This window comes from Sinocyclocheilus grahami, unplaced genomic scaffold, assembly GCF_001515645.1.
Source record: "Sinocyclocheilus grahami isolate Dianchi unplaced genomic scaffold, SAMN03320097.WGS_v1.1 scaffold1036.1, whole genome shotgun sequence".
NCBI classification, from domain to species: Eukaryota; Metazoa; Chordata; class Actinopteri; order Cypriniformes; family Cyprinidae; genus Sinocyclocheilus; species Sinocyclocheilus grahami.
In genome coordinates, this window is record NW_015506215.1 from 430,736 (window position 1) to 453,589 (window position 22,854).

The window sequence follows — 22,854 nt, forward strand, 5'->3', positions numbered from 1 at the left end:
TTAGTCTGTAAGCATTGTTCTGTTATTGCGTGAGCTTCATATTATTTGTAGCGCACTTGCCGTCCAATAATTGCAATAAGCTTTGTGCTCCATTGAACAAACTACAACAGGTAAAGCTTTCAGCTGTGTGGATAGTGGCAATATCGTTAACAATTCTCGTTTATAATCATTACTAATATGGCTTCTTCTTAACAAGATCTTAGTCTATGCGGTGTTCTATTAAAACGTGAATTTCATATTATTTGAAGTGCACTTGCCGTCCAGTAATCGCAAAAAGCTTTGTGCTTTGTTACTTTTTAATAAACAAAGTATCAGCTTTAATATGATTCCAAATTCATAACGAAATTCAAACAATAAATACAGTTTTGTTTTTGGTGCTATTTAATGCAGCAGGCGCGGTTGCTTTAGCGCCTCAGTTCAAGCGGCAAGTGAACCCATTTAATCTTTCTCTTTACTATTATACATAATAAACATGAATTAACATCAAAAGGTAGGCTATTTTATAAGAGAGCCTACAGTACAACTTACTGAAATGTCTCATGCAAAAGCTCATTCAGTGTTTCAAAATTTATTATTGCGTAAAGCTTGTAAAGCTTGTAAACATTGCAACATAATATAGGCTACATTTACCTCAGAATTAACATTCGGTGTCCCAAAGCTCATCAGTCAGCTAGAAAAATAACTATAAAGAGGAGCATTTTGCAATATTAATGCGCTATTGCATATGAATATTTTTACTTAACCTGTTGTCTAGATGATTCAACTCCTCCTATAAAATTGCATTTTACTAATTAAGAAAAACAGACTGAAAGTGTGAAAGACACACACTCTTAAAAATAAAGGTGCTTAAAAGGTTCTTTACAGAACCATTTTTGGTTCCACAAAGAACCATTCAGGTTCTTTAAAGAACCATCTCTTTCTCAACTTTTTATAACCTTCTTTCGCCATGAACCTTTTGTGAAACGTAAAGCTTCTTCAGATGTTAAAGGTTCTTTATGAAAGCATTTTGACAAAAAAGCATGGCATCGTGAATCACCTTTATTTTTAAGAATGTATGACAACATTTACAGGATGCATTGAGGAGGAGCCCAAACTACACTCAGTGGCCAAGTGATGCTTATGGTCCATGATATTGGTACAGATTCTGTGTAATGAGCAATTTTTTGTGACTAATATTTCAGTAGTTGGAAAATACATTTAGTTCCCACTTTAAGTCAACCTTATATACAGTAGTAACGTTTGACAACACTAATAAACGTTGCGCACGCACAAAATGGGCATAGAAATTGCGCACGCAATTTTACATGCACATATCGGGATTTATAATAAATAAACTTGCCGTAAATATGTATGCATCGTACAGACATTCTAGACCAGGGTTCCTCAAATCTTGCCCTGGAGGTCCAATGCGCTGCAGAGTTTAGCTCCAACCCTGATCAAACTCGCCTACCTGTGACTTTCTAATGATCCTGAAGACATTGATTAGCATGCTCAGGTGTGTTTGATTAGGGTTAGAGCTAAACTCTGCAGGAAAGTGGATCTTGTGGGCCAGATTTGAGGATCCCTGTTCTCTCTTTTTCCTGGAGTGAGAAAAGTAATGAAGTAAACAACGATTTTAAAATTTGTTTTCATTTCTATATACACATTTACATTAAATATCCCACTCTCATTAATGGAGATAAGCACTGAAATTATGTAAAGTCATTACGCAGAAGTTGAACAAAAATTATATGAATTTAGACATATTTAGTGGATGCGCTTGATCACTTTTCCTGTGGCATGCTGTTTTAATGACAGCAAGGAGTGCTATAGGTGCACAATAATTCATATTTAAACTAAACTGCAGATCTCATGTTATGAGAAAATATTTTAGTGAGAACAATGATCAATGATGCGCACTTCGATATTAGGGCGGACACTGCTGGATTCAGTGGTCGAATGCATGTTTTCTTTTTAAAATAGGCTACTTTGTCAGTGACGTGCCATGTCAGACAATTCTATTTACACTGCAATAAATATAGGCTAAAAATAGCTAAAAGATGTTAACCTTATCAGCAAAACTGCATACATTTATTTTGATTTAAATTCTTTAAAACAACTGAAATACTATTCGGCCAGTGGAAAAGAATGAGATCAACTCTATTCTAAAATATTTATCTGTTTATCTACTATTTTAAACCATTTAGTTTTTATGGATTTTGATATATTTATGCTAAAACATAAGGAAACTGGATGATTTTTAGCAATAAAAATTGTGTATGGCACAAATGGCATTTATAGTGCGTATCTCATATTTCCTTCATGTCTTGTACCTTTAATGGTGTTAAATATGGTGTCACGTCGATGGAATATGCATGGAAATATGCATTACTGTCCTTTTATGAATCTCTCTCTTAATGTTGAGGCCATTGAGGGCAGGGGAGAGTGTGAATTTTAGCATCTCTACATGCTCTTCTAATGCGAGTGTGTGCATGCTGAGTAGCTATCTGGGCTAAAGGAAAGACGACCTCTGTGCAGAGGATTTGATTTTTGAGCTTGTGCCAAACCTCTACTAATTTCTTCTTGATCCCACTCACTGGTCTTAAGCACCGGTGAGCTTACTGATTTTACGTTCATTATGTTTATGGTAGTGTTGTCACGGTACCAACATTTCAGTATTCGGTACCAATACCAGTGAAAATGCACAGTTATCTGTACCAATTTTGGTACCAAAGCAAAACACAAAAACATGCTAATTAAAAATTTGACTATACTTTCATTTAATCCAAACTGTGTACATGTTTAATTTTAAAGGGCTTTTGAAAACCTAGAGTTATTCAGCCAAGAATAACAACCAAGTTAGCTAAAATAAAAAGCCCAGAACTGCTTTTCTGACTGATATGACACAATGTTAACCATTTGTACATTCTCTAACACGCATATTTTAGATTCACAATACATTTAAAAGCCTCTGGTGTGTAAAAATAGTAAATATTGTCATGTCCTCCTATATTTTTTACCCTAATAAAAGTGATAGGAGCATTAAATAGTCAATAAAGAAACTTCATTCTAATGCTCATTATATTAGCGTTAGCCACGCTTATGCTAACGATTAACTACTCTAACAGAGTTCATTTAAATCTGACAAATTTAAAAATTGAATAATATTCATAAGAGAAGCGGTGTTTCCTCCAGACTTGCACTCTATTTGTGGCGGCATATATATGCAAATTCATTCTCTGCCAGCAGGTAACGGCTGTACACAAAGCAGTGCTCAGCTCACAAATGCTGCTCAGGCATTACAGGCAAGATGAAATGAAAATGACATCCATAATTTTCTGAAGACAGTCGGTTTCCTTCAGAAATAACGTGATGTAAAAACACCCGCACCTGGTTTTGACTTTGACATGTGCAGTGCTCATGTTTATTCAATGAAGTCGAAGCCTTTTGGAAAATCTATTTGTGGCGGTCAGTTTTGATATTGTGGCGGGCTGCCACAAATAAATAAATGTATGGGAAACACTGATCTAAATATTAAAGATTAAAATGAAACTTACCAGCTTGAACTCTTTCATTTGATCTGGGTGTCTTTTAAAGTGTTTTGTTAGTTTGGTGTGTTTCCTCGTTTTGATGTCGCCATGTGTCAGTGCTTTTATAAAGAGAGCGCATCTGCGCACCTTTTGAATAGCGCATCATGAACCGGGTTGACCGGGTACTCGTTACCACCGGTACTTAAAAAAACCTGGTACTGTAACGTTTCAATTTTTTTTAGAACCGACTTGGTACCGAAGTACCGGGTCTTTTGACAATACTAGTTCATGGCATCAGATACATAGCTGTGTACAGATACATAGCTGTATAAACTACATAAAATAGGCTGTGAATGGTTGCTTTACTTGTCAGTCAGATAGTGTCTCAGTCCCACTTCCTGAGTGGGTGGTTCTTATGAAACTGCTGTGTGTGAATGCAGTGCATTCGACATCCTCAACCATCCTTTACTCTTCAGTTTATTGTGAGCCAGAGCGAGTGAGTGCTAATAAGTCGTGAGAACTGCACGTGCAGCACGTCCTCTCTCTGCTTTGGGGAAGGGGTGGCAGGGGCTTGTTGGCAGCCAGCTGAATGCTCACCGGCTCCCTGTGTGTCCCACTTATGGGAACAAAGCGGCAACTCTGTGGGCAGGCAGCAGTGCTCCCTTTACTCTCCCTGCATTCTGTGAATCTCCTCCCGTACAACCCTGCACTCCTCGAACATAACCCTCTGGTAAGTGTCTGCCATAGGAGACAACAGGAGGTGATCTTGCCATTACATCTGCATTCTTAAGCAATGTATCTGTAGCATTATGTGTCATAATTGTTGCAAAAATGCCATGGTTTGTTTATTTGCAGTGTCATTCCTTCTAACATTGCATTGACATATAGACTGGTACATTTATACTGGTACATGATCTGCATTGAAAATTTTGATCTCTGTTCAGGATTGTGGTGTGTATTTGATTCTGTGTATTATATTTATGCATAGTAATTTTTAGTGCTGTTCAAAATATCGATACGACGATGTATCGTCACAGAGATTTGACGATACGAGTATCGATACAGCTGGCCCTGTATCGATACTGTGGCACGTGTGCAGCAGTGGACCTCTCTTAATTTTACAACGTTTAAAATTTAGTAGAAAAGTGCGAGGTTTCTAAAAAAGAATGAATAGAGCATCTGTTAATAATCTGGCCGCAGAGGAACACAACTGGGTTGCCTGATATAAAGAGACGTAATCCCCAAAACAGAGCTTCACACTTCCGCAATACAGAAATATCTGCTGAATGTGCTACTTATCTTTGTCAACCTGGCAACCCTGTGCTCACACGCTCTCTCTCCACTGGATAAACGCGCTTGCTTTCTGAAAACACCGCTTAGCTTGCAGTTTAGCCATCTCCACTTCAAGTCTATTCTCAGAAAAGTGTGATTCATCAACTGTTCATTTACGACAGAGAGAGAGAGAGAGAGGCTGTGTATGTATGAATTACCACCGTTTTGCCGCGTTTCTCTATTAACAGTAAAGCTATGATTTTAATTCCTTTTGAAACAATGATGCTACCAGCTCCTTGTTGAGAAAGATAATGTAGCTCTTGAGCGATTAAGCCATTTAGTTGATAAAATTGTGGGGCAGCGCTAAAAAGTTTGTTCCTGAATGTCTGAGTTCGGCCGCAGCGTGATCTGTGTGTGTGACTGCACTTAACACCAAACTGCTTGTTTCACACAAATGCTGGCACAGACGTGCATGTTCGGCTAGAGTCGCTTTGAACTCGTGCATCTTCGGAAGCGGAGCTGCGCGGAAAGTTACAAAAAAATGTTGTGCACACCGCCACGCGAAAAAACGTCGTGCGTACTCAAAGCGTACTTGCTCAAGTATAAATCAACCATAAATCAGCCTTGAGCTATTGTAGAGTGTGTTAATTTGTGCAATGATAACCTACCAGCAATGTAAATTATTTTTTTAAAAATATATTAGAATGAGTACATTACAATATAAATTTATTAGAACAAGTACATTATTATTTATGGGCTTAAAAACAAGATGCAAACAATCAGAATATTGTACCTGGTGGGGAGTGCACAATGTAAACATGAAACATATGCCATTACCTATATTGTACTCCTGGTACAGTTATGGAGGCCCTTCATAATGCAGAGGTCAACTGCCTGCTCTGCCAATAGTTAGAAATGGCACTATAGTAAGCAGTGTTTAATAAACAGCTGTTTTTCTAAATTCTGCTGAGGTGAAATTCAGTGCAGTCATGTATCGTGATACGTATCGTATCGTGGCCTCTGTATCGTGATACGTATCGTATCGTGACTTTGCTGGTGATACACAGCCCTAGTAATTTTTGGGGTTTTAATTTTTTGCTCAATCATAGTTGCATTTAGAGATATGTGATATACCGGTGTTTTTATTTTAGTATTGTTTCAATAGGCTATTAAAGAGCAGTGTTTTTCTTATTGTAATCAAGAGCGCTTGTCCTCCTAATTAAAAAAAATTAAGGAACACCTTCTGATCAATCAAGAATTCTGATCAAAAATTTGCCTTCCTAATATGAGGTGAAGTGATTAACAGGGGCATTCTCTTTTTATCTTTGCAATGGCATCATTTTCATCTGTCAAATTCAAAAATTTATGTTTATAAGATTTTTTACATTTCAATTTAAAACAATATAATAAGAAGTAGAATAAGACCAATAAGTTACCAATCATGAAATTAGTATTAATGAACAATTAATTTGTACTACACAGGTGGCACAAAAAGAACACAAAAGTGGCTTGTAGGTACATTTTCAGACATTCAATGAGGCTCAGAGGTGGCATGAGTGCAATTACATTCATAAATTCATGCGGAAATTAATGTTTTAAATAAAATTGAATACAGAAATATTAAATGATTTAAATAACTGCAATTATACCTAAAAATGAAACTGAAATCACCAGCAGATGGCGGCAAGTCACGGATTTTATCACTGAATCATTCATTCAAATGATTCGTTTGAACGGCTTGTTCATTCATGAATGAAGCAAGTGACTGTCTTTATGAATGGGTAATTATTAATCACTGACTCACTAGATTCGTTCAAAAGCGCACTCATTCATGAATGAAACACCGCTGTGTTTGCTTTTAGAGATGCGCAGCGGCTGAGCTGTTACTTTATTTGGAACTATTTTCGTTGATGAAATGGAGCAAAATCAGGCAGATGAAATAGAGTGGAAATCATAGATAATATTGAGGTGTTTTGAAACTTCAGTGCAACGTTAGTGGATTAGGATCTATTGCAACTTAAGCAACGTCTGCTGCTGCCTTGCCTTTGAGAGACAACTGATGCGTGATCACTGAAGCAGCTCCAGTTAGCAAGCGCTTTCGGAGTGAGAGTGAATTCCGCTTTGATTGGTCTGACTCGTGACTCCCAACAAATCAGATGGGCGGTGGGCAGAGACAGCTTTAGGCCACAGAGTGGTGAGTTCTGACAGGCTGCATCAGAGCCAAATAGTGCGTTTCAAAATTAAGTTATTTTATCGGCAAATCGGTTTTGAAAATGACCGATACGATAATCATAAAAATGCTTAATATCGGCGGCGATAATCGGCCAGGCTGATAATCGGTCAACCCCTACTTATTAACTAATACCAGATGATATTAAGCTTAATATTTACTTATTACAAAAGCATACCCTGTATATTGGCCATAAATCAGTTGACTATAAATAATATTGTTTATCGGCCATAGCATAAATATAATCATAAGCCCGAGTGTTTTCTAAATTTGTTTATCCCTAGTTGCATAGCATACTGACCTTATTCATGAGGACTGACTGAAATTGTTACTGCAGCTACAGCATAATGGAAAAGTGACCAATCTGTAAAAATACTAATTAGAGCCCGACCGATATGGGTTTTTTTGGGGGCCGATACCGATATTAGGGAGTATATATATCGATATACGCGTACCGATATATCGGCTGATATTCTTTGTGTAGGCTATATTATAGTACAGTATAGTATATAGCCTACATAAACAGAATATATATACATAAACACATTTTTTGCAATGATAACTCAAATGTGGTGATCAAACACTTATAATGATGTGACAAACAGGCCTATGTAATGGAGGCAGGGTATTTAACAAACAAAGAGGTCAGTATGTTTTTTTATATATATATATATATAATATAATATACTGACCTGTTTATTTATTCATCAAAAATTAGACCAATTCCATGAAATTCCTCGTTATACAGTAAATTCCGTTTTTATGACTGGATTCCGCGATTCCGTCCATGTTTTCTGCATCATGGAAATTATAGGGCCCTACTAATGTAGCAAACGAGTATGATAAGCTCATTGTGAGAGTAAAAGACGGGGGCATTGATTAGGGCTCAACGATTTTGGAAAATAATCGAATTGAGATTTTTTTTAGAACAAAATATATATAACTTGAATTAAGAAATTAAACAAGGTAACTGTGTAGGGCAAGCAAGCTACTGCCATATCAACAGGGGCAGGTTTATGCAGGAAGCACAGCTTTTCCAAATGTAAACATCTAAAATGAATAAATAATAATAATGAATATTTTTTTTCACAAACTGTGTTGTGTATTTTCTGGTAATCCAATGAACATGCAGGACATTCATATTTAAATTGTCTTTTTGCAGTTTAATATTCACAACCTTGTAAGCATGTAATAATTATGACAACATAAAGCACTGACAAAGAAGCCTGGTGTAAACATTAATATGAAAGTCAGTAACAAATCACACAAACTAAAGTAGATTGCAGAAATATATAAACAAATCTGTTGCGTTACCACACTACTTTAGGTAATAAACATATGTAAACATGTGCACTGCATGTTTTAAACACTGTCTGTTAACTTTAGACCAGTGGATCTCAAACTTTTTTGGTTGTGCCCCCTTGAGACTACCAAATAATTTCCCTAAACATTATGAAAAATTAATGTTTTTTAAATAAAAAAACCCTACAGGGAACGAAACACCTGCATCACTTGAAACATTGAAAAATAGCATAGAGAGAATAACTTATTATTATTATTATTATTATTCTCTCTCTGTTATTTATTAAATATAACTAAAAAAAAAATTATTTGATGAAAAAGCAAGCTCACAAGAACAGCATTTGTTTGAAACATTATCTTTTGTTACAAATGTTTTTACTGTCACTTATGATTAATTTAATGTATCCTTATGCACTCAACTTACTGACCACAGTTTTTTTAACAATTAGCCTATGTTTTTGAGACTATGTATGTATTTAGATGTATATTTAAAAAAAAAATTGTAAGTCTAGTATAGGCCGCTGTGGGATAGGTTGCTGTTATTTTGCTGTAAAATGGCTCTTTTGGCAGCCGACCCTACAGGGAACGAAACACCTGCATCACTTGAAACATTGAAAAATAGCATAGAGAGAATAACTTATTATTATTATTATTATTATTCTCTCTCTGTTATTTATTAAATATAACTAAAAAAAAAATTATTTGATGAAAAAGCAAGCTCACAAGAACAGCATTTGTTTGAAACATTATCTTTTGTTACAAATGTTTTTACTGTCACTTATGATTAATTTAATGTATCCTTATGCACTCAACTTACTGACCACAGTTTTTTTAACAATTAGCCTATGTTTTTGAGACTATGTATGTATTTAGATGTATATTTAAAAAAAAATTGTAAGTCTAGTATAGGCCGCTGTGGGATAGGTTGCTGTTATTTTGCTGTAAAATGGCTCTTTTGGCAGCCGTGTTGCTTTCTATTATGCTCCATCTAGCTTTTTTTTTTTTTTTTTTCAGAAACGCTTCCTCAAAGTGTGTTGGTTCGCTTATTAGAACTGTTGTATTGCCTGCTGATACGATGCACTGAAAAGCCTGCCACCTCCTGCTTTTCTCATCTTGTTTTTTCCCCGTTTTCTCCTGTTCCTCTGTCCCGATTTCCTGCAGAGAGCAATAGAGTGAAAGCTTATGGCTGCCGTATGTTGTGTGTGTGATGAAAAATGCCTGGAGGTATGGAGTGAGAGAGAGAGGAAAGAGCAGCGTGTCATCTCTCAGCTGCTGCCGCTGCTCTAATGTGAATAGTAATCCGTATTAGAGAGAGAGAGAGAGACATACTGGTAATCCTGCTGCATTATCTACTTGCCAGTCGAGTGCCATAGAGAGAGAGCGAGTGTGTAGGAAGCAGTTGGTCAGTGGCGATCAGCTCAGCACAAAGGGCTTTCTATGGTCAGTAATCCATGTTTCTGTTTGTTGGAGGATGTCTGTATGAAGCAGATAGATGTGTGTTTGTATGTTTTCTTGTATTTGACAGAAGGTAGTGATGATTTGTTGGCATGTAAGTGCTGCGATTGTTAAATGTTTAACTTTTAACTCTTGGTTGCACACCATTTTATATTTCCATTATTCTAAAATATGTGAATTCGGTATCCATTTTGGGTATTGTCTGTTGATTTGACTTCAGTGGTTGTATTATATTGAAAGTCGTATCTTTGAGTTCTGTACGCTGGTCATCAGGACATTGTAATGCTTGGCCACGTTCCTCAGTTGTTGCTATGCAGGTTGATGGGTTTCCTCTAGGTACCTCTATGCTGGGTCAGGTTCAGTGCTTTATTAAAGGTTTTGCTTTTGGGCTGGTTTCTTGGTAACCTGAGCAGCTGGTGGTTCTTTATGTCTGGGGTTGTTAAAAGGTTTGTGATTTAGTGTTGTGATCATGCTTCTCAGAGAGAGTGTTACTATGCCCTGCGCACAACATAATTTACAATACTAGCTGTGTCGGACGCAGGATCACATCCTCATGACCTTGCTGTGTTTCATCTCTCGAGTCAGAATCATTTATTAGCTATATATGTGTAGACATATTTAGGGATGCACGATATATCGGCCACCATATCGGTATCGACCGATAAATGCTAATTGTTTTGCTAAAGTTTTTTCTGTTGGCCCGATAAGAAAATTTGGCCGATATCTTAAGCCGATATATAATGCATTATTTCCTTCAGAGACACTTCAGATGCGCGCTGTTCGCCATGATGGTTTTGAAATGCTTGAAATGTAGTTGGAATCATTTCGTTTTGCTAAAGTTTTTTCTGTTGGCCCGATAAGAAAATTTGGCCGATATCTTAAGCCGATATATAATGCATTATTTCCTTCAGAGACACTTCAGATGCGCGCTGTTCGCCATGATGGTTTTGAAATGCTTGAAATGTAGTTGGAATCATTTCGAAAAGGACAATACACTTAAGTGCAACATGTGCAGGGCAAGTCTGTCATAAAGGCTACATAAAATTATAATGTGAACATTACTGTAAATAATGTTGTTGAATCTTTGTGCGCATGTGTTTTGTGCGTGCGTTGAGCGCGCCCACAACGGAACTAGCCTACACCTCCATGACAGTTAAGTTTGCTTGTGCATAGGCATGGGCCGGTATGAAATTTTGACTTTATGATAACCTTAAGTAAAAATATCACGGTATTAATGTTAATTTCAAATGTCTGATATATAATGCATTATTTCCTTCAGAGACACTTCAGATGCGCGCTGTTCGCCATGATGGTTTTGAAATGCTTGAAATGTAGTTGGAATCATTTCGAAAAGGACAATACACTTAAGTGCAACATGTGCAGGGCAAGTCTGTCATAAAGGCTACATAAAATTATAATGTGAACATTACTGTAAATAATGTTGTTGAATCTTTGTGCGCCCGTGTTTTGTGCGTGCGTTGAGCTCGCCCACAACGGAACTAGCCTACACCTCCATGACAGTTAAGTTTGCTTGTGCATAGGCATGGGCCGGTATGAAATTTTGACTTTATGATAACCTTAAGTAAAAATATCACGGTATTAATGTTAATTTCAAATGTCTGGTAAAAAAAAAAAACTGAACACAATATATTTTGAGCAACATACAGAATATTTGGAACAGTAGTATTTGTTTATTTTTTCTTTGATTTGTTTCTGAAATGTGGGCTGTCCTGCAGCTTTTGATGTGGATGGTTGATTTGCTGCTAGAGATACTGCTGCCCTAAAAAGAAGAAAAATAAAGACTGACATATTTAACCTAAATCTGTAATTACAATTATTTAATTTTAGTTATATAATTCATATACATATCATTTATATAATTTCATATCATTAATTTATTTAATTTCATATACATAATTTGATTTCATAACCCAATTTGAAGCAAAAACAGAATGTTCTGACTAGCTTTGTGAAATTATACTACATTCCTGAACGAAACAAACAGCAAAAGCTCGGAATGGGACGCAGATTCACTCTCTGACAGCAGGAGGCGCTGATACAGCGTTTCCTTGGTTATCGCACTAAACAAAGCAGAGCTGAGCTGAAACACTGCTTTAATGTGAATTATACGAGATGAAAAGAAAATACCATCTACACGTTTCCGAACACAATCAGTTCCTCTCAAACACATTCATGTAAACCCCCAAATCAATATTTAGGATTTTCTTCCAATAGTTTGTGCATCATGAACAGTGAGGGATCTGCCTGCTACAGTATTTGTGTCTGTGCGTCCGTCTTCAGCGTCTCTGGCCTCTGTTAAAGGGCGTTTACAGACTTCATATTTTCACATAAATGACATTTGGAAAATATGCATTGCAACGCAGTTTGTGCAAGTCCAGAGAAGAGATCGGCTGCAATAAAACAATATACGGCCAGTTGCAGATTGCGTAAGTTCCAGAGGAAGCTCCTTCGGCCATCATAGACACGTGACTGACCGCTCGCTCGCACCAACAGGAGGGGGAGGGGCGTGTTACTCTCTACACTGCACTTAACCTGAGGGATTCCTACACTTTCAGTCTTTGAGGAGACATGGGAAAACAGTGCATACCGCAGGAACGGTATAACGTGATTGAAACCGTGAGATTTTCAGATTGCGGTATACCTTGAAACCGGTAATCGGCCCATGCCTACTTTGGCATTTGCAGCCTTTTGTGCAATTGTACGTTGTAATGTGTTTATTTTATGTAGGCCTATATCTGATTTATCTCACATAGAATGCGTTTGGTTAAGTTAACAGAGCTCTTCAGTTTACTGGTGATCATAGCTCAGCGCATGCAGCTCAAACAGCAGAACATTAAAAAGCTCAAACAGCAGAACATTAATAACTATGATTGGGAATGTTGTGTATATAACATTCTAATGAGAACATTATTATAATAAAACATTGTGAATTCTTTGGGTTTATTTGCCATGTTTCAGCGCGTTGTTATGGGAAGAGCGCTTCCACAACAGGATCACACATTCTGACTATAGCATGTAATAACTGCCTCATTTTGTACATATATAACTTTTAATATTATGTTTGTTGTATTAATATCTGATTAATCTCATAGGATGCATTTCCTTGAGTAAATAAGCTGCCAGCACTTCAGTTTACCGTGTTCATTCAGCTCTTCAGCTTCAGCGCACGCAGCTCGAACGGCAGTGCACAATATTAATAACTATGATTGGGACTGTCATATGCATAACATTATAAAGAGAAAATTACCGTAATGAAAAGTTGTAACAATGGACGTTTGTGTTATTAGTCCCATATGGCTCATTGCATATTATTAGAGGAAGCAGATTTATTTTTGGACATTAATGCATTGGTTGGAGAAGAAATGGTGCTTTCGCTGATGCCAATTTCTTTAGATGGATGATTATGTTGGGATGGTTATTTGATGCCAAAATCATTTGGGCAGATCTAATTTCAGAATGACAATTTAGACGATAAAAAAATACCCAGTTTTTGTTACTAACTATATCCAGTCTAATCAAACTTCACCTTGTCTTGCAGCATTTTCAGCTGGCATTCCGTTTTATTGATCCATGGCACATGCATTTTGATTCTTTACACATGTAATGATGTCCAATGACTTGTTTGCGTTATTTATGCATTATTTTATAGACTTTTTATGATGAAATTTGGTAATGGGAGAGTAAAATTATTTTTAAAACGTACACTGTTCAAACTAGGCTGCTTATGTTTTAGTGTCTGGGATGTGGCTTTTAATGATGAGACCTTTTTTGTAATCAGTCTCTCAAAAAGTTTATGAAAATGTGGATATAGATTTATTGGCCAACATATCAGTTATTGGCTTTCAAATATAAAGAATTATCTGTTATCGGTATCTGCCAAAATTTTCATATCTGTGCATCCCTAGACATATTTACTAATGGCAATTACAGAAGGACTGAATGAAGCAAGAATTGCTTTTTTCTGTATTACTTAATTTGTCTTTCTAAGTTTAAGTGATTGGAAAGTGTACACTGGGATTTGATTGGAAGGAATTAATGACTACATGATTGTTTTGGCCATTATTGCATAACATTATATCATAGCCTGCAGCAATATGACAGGCTTCATTAGATTCACTCATAAAAATTAATAGGACCTCGGCCGCTGGTGAATGCATAGAACTTGTGCATTTTCTGAATGGTTAAAAATTGCGGTTATTTGACACAGCTGGGGTTCATAAAAGTCTATGGCCAACATCCAAATGTCCAGTGATCAGTGTCTCAACAGATGTGGAATCATGGGATAGTTTGATGGATGGAATTGTGGTTGAGGTTGTTTTGGGAAAACCGTGATCGATGCATTTCTTAAATTTCTGTCTCCATTTCATAATTACATTTGATTATGAAATAGTTATAGATATAGGAATCTGTTTTTAATGGCATTGTAACAATGGAAATTTGTGTTATTAGTCCCATATGGCTCGTTGCATATTATTAGAGGAAGCAGATTTATTTTTGGACATAAATGCATTGGTTGGAGAAGAAATTGTGCTTTCGCTGTAGCCAATTTCTTTTGATGGATGATTATGTTGGGATGGTTATTTAATGCCAAATCATTTGGGCAGATCTAATTTCAGAATGACAATTTAGACGATAAAAAAATACCCAGTTTTTGTTACTAACTATGTCCAGTCTAATCAAACTTCACCTTGTCTTGCAGCATTTTCAGCTGGCATTGATTGACTCCACACCCTGCACTTTGTCCAAAGCTGAAAGTAAGTACCCACCAATGCATGTTCATTTTTATTACATATCTTTTTATTAGGAAACTGCATTCAGTCACATTATGCATGAGTTTTTTTAAAGCTGCGAACAGCGATGTTTGTTGTCTCCTTGAGAGAGGTTTTTTTATAAGAAAAAGGAGTATTTCCTCAATTAGATTTATCCTCTTACCATTTCCATCCTGCCTGAGACTCCAGTTGCCAGGGAAACTGCATGACTGGATTTAGCCTTGTGTTGCCTTGCATACGGGCAGTAAATAACATGTTTGAAGTGCACAAAGGGCAAGCTAATACTCTTCCTTCCCGGTGTCTACGCCCATAAGCTTATTAACGCTCAAGCTGAAACCGTGAAGACAAAGAACGCTGGTTTAATATTTGGCCTGATATCAGATTTGAATGCAGTGTTTCCATTAGAAAAGGGTTTCTGGTATTGATTAGTTCCTCTTTTTGACCCAACAGTTCAGTTCCACATCGCTCATGTATATGAAATTCAGGTGAGTGTTCCTCTTTTTTTGTAACGTTTTATCTGAATATTCAGTGTTTCGTTGATACTCATGTTTTGGGGTATAATGTTCTGGATAATATAGACGCCAACAGTGACTGTTTGCTTTTACACAGACCTTGGGTCTTGAAGTAAATTCCAATCCATAGACCGATAGTCATCATAAATATTAATTAATTTAATTTAAAGCAACTGAAGAAAAGGCTATGTGGGATAGACAAAGGATGTTGAATCTGTGATGTCAAACATTTAAATGATAAATCTGAAAGATACATTTATTTTCAAACTTTTTTTATTAATAGAAATGGTGTATTGATATTAACTTAAACATGAATCATTATATGATTCCAGAATTGTCAAGAACCGTATGTTCAGTATTGTATTGAGGAGGGGGGAAAGGGAAGAAATGCATTAGTATAATTTTCTTTGTGTGTGTGCTTTAGCATTTAAATGTATTTATTTTTAATCTATTAAAGGAATAGTTTCCCCCCAAAATGAAAATTCTGCCACCTTAATGGGATAGTTCACCCAAAATTATTTGTTTAATTATTGTTTATCTGCTAAATTATTGTTTATCTGCTTACCCCCAGGGCATCCAAGATGTAGGTGACTTTAAGTAGAACACAAATGAAGATTTTTAACTCAAGTCTGTCAGTCTTATAATGGAAGTGAATGGGAATCACGGCTTTGAGAGTTAAAAAAAATCCGCAAACAAAACCAAATTAAACCCTGCGGCTCGTGACGATACATTTATGTGTAAAGACACAAAACGATCGGTCTGTGCAAGAAAATGAATAGTATTTATATCGGTTTTTTTTACCTCTTATGCACTGCACTGTCTGAACTGTCCTGAGCGCGTCCTCGACAGCGGCAGGAGAGCGTCGTCGTCGTCTTGCTTTATGGCGGATCGCAGACTTTTAAATGCATTACCGCCACCTATCTCTCAAATGGACCATTGACACTCCTAATTGAGATTGTAGATAGAGTGTCAATGGTCCATTTGAGAGATAGGTGGTGGTAATGTACTTATAAGTCTGCAATCTGCCGTAAAGCAAGAAGATGACGACGCTCTCCTGCCGGCTGTCTCGGACGCGCTCAGGACAGTTCAGACATTGCAGTGCATCAGAGGTAAAAAAAAACAATATAAATACTGTTCAGTTTCTTGCACAGACCGATCGTTTAGTGTCTTTACACATCAATGTATCGTCACGAGCCGCAGGGTTTAAATTGGTTTTGTTAGTTTTTTTTACTCTCAAAGCAGTGATTCCCATTCACTTCCATTTATAAGACTGACAGACTGCAACGGTTTAAGTTAAAAATCTTCGTTTGTGTTCTACTGAAGAAACAAAGTCACCTACATCTTGGATGCCTCAGGGGTAAGCAGATAAACATCAAATTTTCACTTTGGGTGAACTATCCCTTTAATGTTGTTCCAAACCTGTACGCATTTCTTTCTTCTGTTGAACACAAAAGAAGATATTGAAGAATGTTGATAACCAAATAGATGCTGGTTGCCATTTGTATTTTTTTATTTTTCCTTGCTATGGAAGTCAATGATTTCCAGCAACCATTTGGTTACCACCATTCTTCATTATTCTTGTGTGTTCAACAGAAGAAAGAAACTCCTGCAGGTACAACTTGAGGGTGAATATAGTCATTTTTGACTTGAAATTTTCAGACAGATTTTTAGCATTTAAAAAAAAATTTGACTGCATTAGCAGTGCTTTGCGGTGTGTTTGTTTTCATACTGTTGAACACAAAAGAAGATATTGAAGAATGTTGATAACCAAATAGATGCTGGTTGCCATTTGAATTTTTTTTTTTTCCTTGCTATGGAAGTCAATGATTTCCAGCAACCATTTGGAAATTCTTGAATTCCATTCTTCATTATTCTTGTGTGTTCAACAGAAGAAAGAAACTCCTGCAGGTACAACTTGAGGGTGAATAAAGTCATTTTTGACTTGAAATTTTCAGAATTTTCAGACAGATTTTTAGCATTTAAAAAAAAATGACTGCATTAGCAGTGCTTTGCGGTGTGTTTGTTTTCATTTTAGATGTTATTAGTTTTAGAAAACACTACTTACCATTACTTTAAATACCTCCAATGCCCTGCAGAAACTGCAGCTACTACTTGCCATGATCACCATTTTCATGCTACCCTCAGCTTTTCTGATGGGTGAATCTTGTAATTTCACTAGTACTTCATATTTAATTGCCAAATTTAAAGTGATTTTAAAAATGGCCAGAACCCTACTGTTGTGTTCTATTGGCATTGTAAATGATTGTTTGTAAAGGAAGCAGGTTCTAAAGGTTACAGGGCAGTGTTGTTGGTCCTGGGGTTTTCTTTAGCTCACAGTTTACTGCTTTTACAAACATACACTCTTGATTGATGGATTTGTTTCTGGGGTGCCTCCTTGACGTTGTGTGTTTTCAACCAACCGATCCCCATCTTGCCCTCTTGGTTTTGCTTCAACTTACCTTTAGTTAGTCTCTGTGATGAGCGATAGACTCTTGTTACTCAGTCAATCTTTTCTGTTCAACAAACATAGTTCTTATCCACCTCGCCTTATATTAAATTAAAATTGAATGCAATTGTATTTAATCCAGGGTTTAAAGTTCTCCGGCACTGTGCCGGATCTCTGGCGTGCAGCGTTTGGCTGCGGAAAAAAAATAGTCCTACGTAAAAAAAAAAAAATCTTGTTGATTGATTTCTAGTCCATGTGTTCACCTAACAATGGAATGAGAGGAGCACAGCTTTCACTTTCAACCAAACTAACATTACAATTAGAATGTTTTGCTCTTATAAACACGAGACGCACATAATAGTCGCAGCCCTAATGAATGGAGAAGCACAACAAAAAGCTGCGAGGCGCAATGGTCAAAGATGTCCATCTAGCCTAGTGCATATTTACATAGAATAACTAATTAAAAAGCAGCGGAGCTTTGTAAACAGCTCAGGGTAATCATGTCATCTCCATAAAACGATATGATTGCCAGAACAAATTTACCGGGATTTTTGAAAAGGTCCTTTTCACACGTTCTATTAATGGAAACTTACTGGTGATTTACCAGTAAAGACTGTATGTGTGAAAGGGGCTAATCCAGGGCTGTCCAAACTCCAACTTTCTATGCCTAGTAAGAGCTTGATTAGCTGATTCAGGTGTGTTTAAATAGGGTTGGAGCTAAACTCTGCAGGACACCGGCCCTCCAGGACCATGTTTGGACAGCCCTGGGCTAAACTCTTCCTCTGCATATGCTGTGAATTTGAATTGCTTAACGTTCATCTGGAAAAACAGTGTGCATTCTCACTAGATTTGTAACGTAACTCATGTATAAACCTTTGCCAGCACAGGAGAATACATCAACCTATGTCTAAATATGCCATGTATTGTAGATCGCGATTTGAAAATAAAAGTTTCTGCATGTGGCCAAATATTAAAATTAAATTGATTTAAACATTGTTTAATCACGCTGTAAAGTGAAATGTCACCAGGCCGTTGGCACCCTCTGCCGGTATTTGTTTTAATACATAATGTACTCAAGTTGGTTATGTGCATATTATGTATAGGCATAGTACATTATATATTTTAACGGTGTTGTTCAATACAATCATGTAATTTCTTGGTTTTGATATTTTATTTGAGCCAATTATTATTGCCTCATCGTTAGTTTATATGTTAATAGTCTAAGGTCTGGTTTTCACTTAGGTCTGTTTGTTACTAAAAAAATATCAGATTACTCCGTTGTCAAAATAATCAGTAGATTACTTGATTACCAAAATAATCATTAGTTACAGCCCTAGATTAGTTAAAATATTTCTAAATACAATTGCATTGTTGTACTTTTTGTAATTAAAAGACAAATATTTTGTCATTGAAAATTTCTTAAAAATAGTATTAAAATATTTTCTGTATCTGTATTGTCACACCACTAGTGTCGATAAGCGGTGATAAAGCTCATAATTTTCCAAGTGTATGATACAGCTTTCATTCTTCAGGTCAACCATATATTCATGAAAAAAAAATCAGTTTGAATAAAGAAATCAGTAACTTTGCAATAGTATCCTTTCAAATGTTAAAGTTGCCACAGTCATTGCATGCTTTGCATGTGCTGCCCCGCCCCGCACCGCCCCGCCCCCGGAAAAAAGTTCAGGCTCAGGATTTTTTTTTGTTGCTATAAGCCCTGTTAGTCTCATATATATTTACATACTCTTTCTATCAAAACTTTGCTGTAAGGAATGATGACTGCACTAATCAGCCAACCAATGCCTAAGTTTTACAATAGGTCGATTTTATTGTCCACCACACACAGATGAGATTGCTTTTAAGTGTGTTTGGAGTCATGTTGCTCAGGTTGGTCAGCTATGATGGTCTAGCAATCAGCTCCAACAAAGATCTGTGTCAAGGTTGCTAAGAAAAACAAACACTTACTCTGAGAGGGCTTCTCAAGTTGCACTGATACAGAGCATGTCTCTGTTTGTCTGACTTAAGTCTAGTCTGGTCTGGACTGACCCTCCCCCTGCGTCTGTCTGTGTGTTTGTCTGTCTCCTCCTGCGTCCCTGTGTCTGGCCTGGTCAGTGTCCAGTGTGTTTCCTCTCTTCCTGAGACCGTACATTGTGGTCTGACTGACGAGGCCCTTTGTGTCCACCCGGAGGGGCCGTAAAAGCGCTGACCCTTTTGTCTGTTAAAACATCCTCTCCCCTTCTCTGTCTGTCTGTAGAAGAAATATCGTATCGCAAAGGAAGCTTACGAGAGTCTGTTACAAACAGAGAATCTCCCTGCACAGGTGAAGGCAACTACGCTCCAACAATTAGGTGAGTGTGTGTTTTACTTGCTTGTTTTCCTGCTTCCCACAGTCATAAAAAATCTGGAAATATCAGAATTTGTGATTTGTATGCCTGGAAAAGTCATGGAAGTTAATAAAATAAGTCATGGAAAAGTCCTGATTTCTGTCATCAGATATGCATCTAGTTATTCTCGGCTATTAGATATTTCATCATCTGCAGTGCAGTGTTCACAAAATGATCTTAATCCATCCAGTAATCACAAACAGCTGGGAAAAGTTATGAAAATTCATTGGTCAAAATGTTTGGGAAACCGGGCTTTATTTTAAATAGTGGGCTTCCTATGTAGATGATTGTTTGCTGTGTGATTTCAATCTTGATTAGTCAAAGAATGCAATCTGCAAATTTCTGCACAGATTTTGCATACAAGATCTGGATCATTCTCAATGTGGTAATAATGAATGTATGTGGCAAACTATGGTAAATATTACAGTCTTGTTGGGTGAAAAAAAGAGCATGCAAGAGGGTGGGGATGTTAATGTTAACTGGCATTTACATTTTTGGAATTCTGCACAGCTGTTTGTGGAATTCTGCAGTCACAAATTCCACAGGTGTGTACTGGGGTGTATTTTGAAATGCATTGTAAAGAGAGAATATTTAATTTAGGTTTTTCAGCCATTTTTTAAATTGTCAGATTATGTAATTGTTCTTCATAATTCATCCATTCAGCTTTCAGACAGTCCTCACATCATGCCATCTCCCCAAATAATGTTAGTGGGATTCTCAATAACATAGTCAAAGAATGCAATCTGCAAATTTCTGCACAGATTTTGCATACAAGATCTGGATCATTCTCAATGTGGTAATAATGAATGTATGTGGCAAACTATGGTAAATATTACAGTCTTGTTGGGTGAAAAAAAGAGCATGCAAGAGGGTGGGGATGTTAATGTTAACTGGCATTTACATTTTTGGAATTCTGCACAGCTGTTTGTGGAATTCTGCAGTCACAAATTCCACAGATGTGTACTGGGGTGTATTTTGAAATGCATTGTAAAGAGAGAATATTTAATTTAGGTTTTTCAGCCATTTTTTAAATTGTCAGATTATGTAATTGTTCGTCATAATTCATCCATTCAGCTTTCAGACAGTCCTCACATCATGCCATCTCCCCAAATAATGTTAGTGGGCATCCCCAAATGTACAACCCAGGTTTTCTAAGATATGTTTCCGTTCTCTAGGGTGTGCAATTTTGCCAGATGCAGTTGCTAATAATAAATGTGCAGATTGCTTTTGGGATACCGTGGTGTGGTTAGAAATCTGAGCCAAGGGCAATCCATAAACTAGGAAAGTGGCACCAATGAGCAAAGCACTCCAGGATGTAGCTGTCTGCAAGGTACTTTGGGTTAAAAGCATCAAAAAGTAATGAGATAATTTGAATAATTGGCACAGTTGCGAGTTGTGAATCTTCAAACCCTAGTTCTTCATCACACCAAGCTTCTTTCTTTTGCTAGTCCAAAAAGAAAGTGCCAAAAAAAAAAAACCCCCAGCTTGCCACATAAAATCATTGCCACTTTGCCCCTGCAGTTGTCGGCAATGGTCTAGTTGCTGTAGTAACGTGTCCCGGGTGCAGGCGCTTGCCACAGGTGTTAAGAGCTCGGCTGGGATCAGTGCCTAGGAGAAGCCAGGCCACATGGGGGAAGTTCTTTGTCTGCACACGGTCTGGTTCTCCTTAACAACTTCTGGCTGGCTGGGAGTGGAGAGGAGAGGGGCTGTTTGGAAAGAGCCATCTCTGCTGAGACCTTTTGAATCTGCTGGTGGTAGTAGCAGCCCCCCCCCGATCCTTCTCCACCTCATCTCCCCACCCTACCCGGAAGATAACAAGAGCGAACCATTTGCTCCCTTTACGAGTACCAGTGTAACAGCCTCCACAGTGTACACCATGGCTTAGTGTTGTGGCAGAGAGTGTTCTAGTTGTTTTATTGAGAATGCAGTTTCTTATTTTATCCTCATGTTTCCCATCGCTCCCTCAGGCTGGATGCATCACACGGTCGAACAGTTGGGAGATAAAGCCAACAAGAACAGCTATGCTATTCAGTGTCTGCAGAAGTCCCTAGAAGCAGACCCCAATTCGGGACAGTCTTGGTATTTCTTGGGCAGGTAAGCAAAAATGTAACCCGATTTAAATGACATTTATATTATATTATTATTATTTTGTTTTTTATTATTATTATTTTGTTTAGATCAATTTTTTCTAGTTTTATTTTAATAAAATTGAGTTTATGTATCTCATACATTTCATCAGTTCATGCATCACTCAAAAGTTTATCTTATCCACTGTAATTTGCTGAAAGTGTCCGTCAAATCCATAATCATAAATAAAATTCTCACATTTAAGCTCTACAACTTGTATGCCTGAAAGTGCCTAGATTTGATGTGTTTTTTGCTTGTTATACAGGTGCTACTCAAATATTGGGAAGGTCCAAGATGCCTTCATATCTTACCGACAGTCTATTGATAAGTCTGAGGCCAGTGCAGATACATGGTGCTCAATTGGGTAAGCTCTTAATGATTGTTGTTTGTGAGGTTAAGCTGGTTCCATTGATTATTTATGTGCATTTGTTGCACATTAAAATGAGACATTCTTGTTGTTTGTTTTCTGGTAGCTGGATGTAAATGGGGTCGTTTGGGGCTGATGTTGCCTCAGGCTTGGTTTATATTGCTCTCAGGGGAGAGACAGAAATACTCAAGACATTTAAGCTAAAGCATTCCCCTCTGAGCTGTGTAATCACCTTCTTATTACAATCTTAACACTGAAAGCAACCATGTACAAACACAACTTTTGTCCTATCACAAGTTGTGGAAACCTTTTTACCCAATTAGACCACAAGGAACCACCCAAAATGTCAGCAAAGCTAATCAGAAAATAAAAAATGGTACATTTGTCTATAGTTGTTACGAAATGTTTTGAAATGTTCGTCATCCATGTGTTGTCATGGCCAAATTTGATGTGGAAGATA

General features: G+C 37.1%; 1 protein-coding gene across 9 annotated transcripts in view; it reads left to right on the plus strand.

Moving 5' to 3' along the window:
* The window catches only part of kdm6a (lysine (K)-specific demethylase 6A), a 79,972-nt gene that overhangs the window by 30,481 nt on the left and 26,637 nt on the right, over positions 1–22,854 (plus strand). For 8 of the 9 annotated variants that reach the window (XM_016251295.1, XM_016251287.1, XM_016251289.1 and 5 more), the window contains 5 exons: positions 14,489–14,543; positions 15,009–15,043; positions 19,771–19,864; positions 21,868–21,994; positions 22,293–22,391. In XM_016251295.1, the coding sequence (XP_016106781.1) occupies positions 14,489–14,543; positions 15,009–15,043; positions 19,771–19,864; positions 21,868–21,994; positions 22,293–22,391 (410 nt within the window). Of the gene's footprint in view, positions 1–9,679; positions 9,754–14,488; positions 14,544–15,008; positions 15,044–19,770; positions 19,865–21,867; positions 21,995–22,292; positions 22,392–22,854 lie in introns of those variants that run through there. The other variant, XM_016251296.1, reaches the window with a different exon arrangement.